This window comes from Arachis ipaensis, chromosome B8 (assembly GCF_059453495.1).
Source record: "Arachis ipaensis isolate K30076 ecotype BB chromosome B8, ASM5945349v1, whole genome shotgun sequence".
NCBI lineage: Eukaryota > Viridiplantae > Streptophyta > Magnoliopsida > Fabales > Fabaceae > Arachis > Arachis ipaensis.
In genome coordinates this window covers 119,980,112-119,984,467 of record NC_142443.1, presented here as the reverse complement: position 1 = coordinate 119,984,467, position 4,356 = coordinate 119,980,112, and the positions used below count along the sequence as shown (strand labels likewise).

The 4,356-nt window shown below is 22.1% G+C and overlaps 1 protein-coding gene across 1 annotated transcript; it reads left to right on the top strand.

Annotated features, from left to right (window-relative positions):
• The first annotated feature begins 729 nt into the window (after nucleotides 1-729).
• LOC148549427 (uncharacterized) lies at nucleotides 730-1,456 on the top strand. Its single transcript, XM_088497474.1, has one exon. It carries the CDS (start codon nucleotides 1,011-1,013, stop codon nucleotides 1,212-1,214), a length of 204 nt encoding a protein of 67 aa, XP_088353600.1. The 5' UTR covers nucleotides 730-1,010; the 3' UTR covers nucleotides 1,215-1,456.
• Nucleotides 1,457-4,356: the final 2,900 nt, after the last annotated feature.

Here is a 4,356-nt window from a genome sequence, read left to right as displayed (position 1 = left end):
GAGGATATAATTATAAATTACCACAATATTGGAGTATTATCACAATAGAAAGAAAATAGTTATATAATTGATATAATTATCATGTGTTATTATTAAATTGATTTTAAATTTTTAAAAAATTTAATTGTTAAAGATATATTAAAAATAAAATAATATTTAAAAATTTTTAACAAATTTTTAAAATAAAAAAAATAATAAAACATACTTTATCCTACGTTCTAATATTGCAATACTGAATTAATATTTCTTTTGCAAATAAAAAAATCAATTGCCTTAAATAAAAAGTAAAAACTGATGACGATTAACATAAACGCCAAACACCCCCCCCCCACCTCTGTTTTTATATATAATCATGTATGTACAAAAAAAAAAAAATTCAACTATATAAAAATATATATTTAATATTTTAAAAGATAGTTTAATTATTTTACTAAATCAAATTTAAATTATTTTAATAGTTGAAATAAAAAACATTTGAAAAAACATATATAAATAGATAATCATATAATATCCAATAAAAATATTATTAAAATACGAAAATAATTACTGTATATTTATATATAAATATATATAATTTAATTTATTTTAAATGTATATTTTATATTTTAATATATATTTTATATTAATAATTAATTTTAATATTAATCTAATATAATTGTATCAAATAAAATATTTGTATATAATAATATTCTCCGATCTCCGATTTGTAGTTAGCACTTTGCCGTTTGAGGTTGAAAAATGAAATGAAACCTTCTTAAAGTTTCCAGAACTAGCTTTCCCTTAAAAGTATCCTCCCTTAGTCCCTATATATTATTCCTTTCAACACCTTTCTCTATATCCAACATTCAAACCATAAAAACGTATCACCACGAAAATCCACAAATTAAATACCCTTTTAAATCTGGATTCAAAGTTTTCCATCTTTGTCTAATTGAATCTCTATATATAATTCCTCTCTAGCTTGGTGTGTTAAGAACTCCGAAAATAAGAACAACACAGAAGGAAAAAAAATGTTGCAGTTGTTCTTCACAATGGCTTTCTCTGCAGTTCCATTGATCCTCTATATTCCACCAATCAGAAACTTGAATCTCTTTGTGGAAGCCATGGAAGACATAAGCAGAGAATCAAGATTATACAGCAATAGGGTGTACCCTCGCCTAAGGAGTGCTTGGTTTAGGGTCATGAATTGCTTCCTATGCTACAACACAAGGTAGATTAATTAGTTCACTTTTAAGGTAGATTATTTTTTTATTTTTTCATTGTCTTCTAGATTGTCTTTTCTTCCCATCTTATTGCGGGACCAGGTTGTAATAATGCCTTCTTCCTTTTGTTCGAGAATTGTAATATTTTAGGTGGTACCATATATGGTGATTCCACCCCAATAATGGTCACGCAAGTTTTTTTTGAAGAAATGTGTTTTTAAATATGGATTTGTCTATTTTCATTATTATCGGTACTTATATATCGTATCCTGGATTAATCATATTTCCAATATAATGTAATAAGATTGAATTATTGGAAAATATAATTCGAAGAATACTATAAAATCAGTACAATTTAATATTTTTATCCGTAATATTATTCATCAATAATGTTAGTATTAGAAAAAAAATATAATATTAAGTTATTAGATTGAAAATATTAAATTATTAACTAAAAATTATAAATTATAATTGCTGATTTTTAATTTTTTTTCTATGATTATATATATTTTTGGCATGATTTGAGCCACAAAGGTAGTGCCACTTTGATTGATTGTTTCTCACATGATGCAATAGTTAGTACCTTGATGGTGATTCTAAAACTCTAATCAAGAGTAGAGGCTAGAGAGAGAGAGGGGGAGAGATATGTGGTGGCAGAAATTATTCTGATGATGTGTGGGAATGAATTCTTTTAATTTCTTTTTAATAATTGAAGAAATAAAATGTGTCTTTTTATTATTAATTTTATAAATGAAACAGAAAAAATATAAAAAAAAAAAATAAAAAATTATATTTTATTTTTTAAATTTTTTTAAATAATTTAGAAGATCCATTTTCGTTGATGTGTTCCTTTTCCAACAAGACAAAATCATTTGCCATAAGATATGGCGGTGATTCTGTGTCCTTTGCTTGCGTTGTTGTGTGATCGAGAAATGAATATGAAGGCAATGAATGAATGAGCTTGAGGAAAGAAACCGGTACATTATGGTTGGTTAATTAATCGGTATTTATTAGGTTTCCTGAACCTGTCTCTCTCTTTTTCAACTTTTTTTTTTATCACAAAAAGTTTTAAATGGTCCAATAATAATTAATAGTTTTAATTTATGCATTTAGCTAATATGTCTTTTACTAATAAAAAAATTTATTATAAAAATATAAATTTAATTTTTAATATATTTATTGTATATTTATTAAAATAAAAATAAAATTTATTTTAAGAATATTTTTAATATGTATTCTTAGACTATATGTTAACTAAATTTTTTATTTATTTTTTAATTGTTATTTTAAATTTAACATAAATAAAATTAAGTATATATCTTATGAATTTTGTTAACCAATATTATTTTTTAGAATATTAAAAATAGAATATTTTTATAAAAATAAAAATGAACATTAATTTTTACATTTTATTTATTACATTGAAATAATTAATATTTTTAAGTTTTTTAAAAAAATTCATGTCTTTTTTTTTATTAAAAACATCAAGAGAATAAAATAAATCTAAAATTAATCCAAAGTTTTTCTGTTTAGAGTTTAGACGTTAACTAGGAGAATAGTTTAGGATGTCAACCCTTCTTTTTATCTAAATTTTTAGTATAATATTTTAATTTTATCCATTTACTTATTTTTCTTTGTATGAAAAAATAAATAACAATTTTAATATATATTAGTTATCGGAAAATTTAATTGATAAGACTGAAAATATTTTCCGATCTGTCTTTTATTTCTTCCCTTTTCTTGCTATCACATGCAGTATTAGAGACCAGTGAGGTGTGTCTAGTATTATTTTAAAATTTTGGTGTATTCAAATGATATTAAAGTCTCTAACAACAAAAAATCTCATCAAGACGTTAAAAGTTTCCAGGAATATTTTACAAAATCTCCAGTGATATATTGATGTAGGCTTTAATTAATATTGATGTATTAAGTTTCTCTCAATTTTGCTTGTATAATTTCTTAGAATTTGGGTCTTTAAAAAGTAAAACCAAAATCAGTGTAAGCTTATTATAAGAAATTACTAGCGTGAGGGCATGCACGGGATCCCAGTTTTGTCAATATTTTAAAAAATGAAATCATTTAAGATATTTAAGTTATTTTATGTCTAAAATTATATTTAATATTAATATTATAATTTAAAAAAAAATACCACAGTAATTTGATTTTTAATACAAAAAAAAAAACCAAATAGTTCATATTTATTTATATCAACTATTTATACCATACAATAAAAAATAACATAGATTAACTAATAAGTTCATATATTATACATATTTTAATTTTTAAAGTATAAAAAATCTAGGTTCTAAAATATAATACATATCCTAAAAGTAACACCAGAAAATTTCGAATCACTTAAATAATTAAACATGAATTAAATGATCTTCTTTTAAAACTACCTTAAAAACACATGAATATGTGGTTTTAAATTTATACATTTTCACACAACCTTTTCGTTTAGGATCAATTTTGTATTTTCATTTCCTACTTTTACTTTTTAACACATTCATTTAAAAGATTTCTATTTACTAAATTCTTCTATTCCATTTTGCTCATAAAAAAATTTTATTGTTATTTTATTAAAAAATACGTGCAATACGTATTGACTAAAAAAAATAAACAATATTTCAATTATATAATTTTTAACAAAAGACACAATAAAATTTGACACTTCCTAAAATATTATGGTTTGAATAATTTTTTTATAAAAAAGATGACTTAAAGCTAACGGTGGTTGGCTTGAAGCATACTCTTGTTATAAAAAAATAGAATAAAATATTAGTCACACATTTAGATTATTTTCATATGTCATTTTTTTTTGAATTTATTAAATTTATTTTCACTATTAAATTTATTTTACTAATTAACTATTAAGATTATTTCTCTTTATAACCATACCAATTCAAAATTTGAATTATACTTTTTTATTAATATAATTATACAATCTAATATTTAATATATACCTAATCAAAAACTAATTACTTCAATTTAAAAAACCAGAAAATCTTAAATAAACATCAAAAGTAAAAAATATATTCGTTGTGATCAACAACTGGTTTTATATGTTTATGATTATTAATTTGACGTAAACTGAAATAGAATAATCAAGCACACATAAAATAAACACGAAGTATAAACGTATTGCCTCCATAAA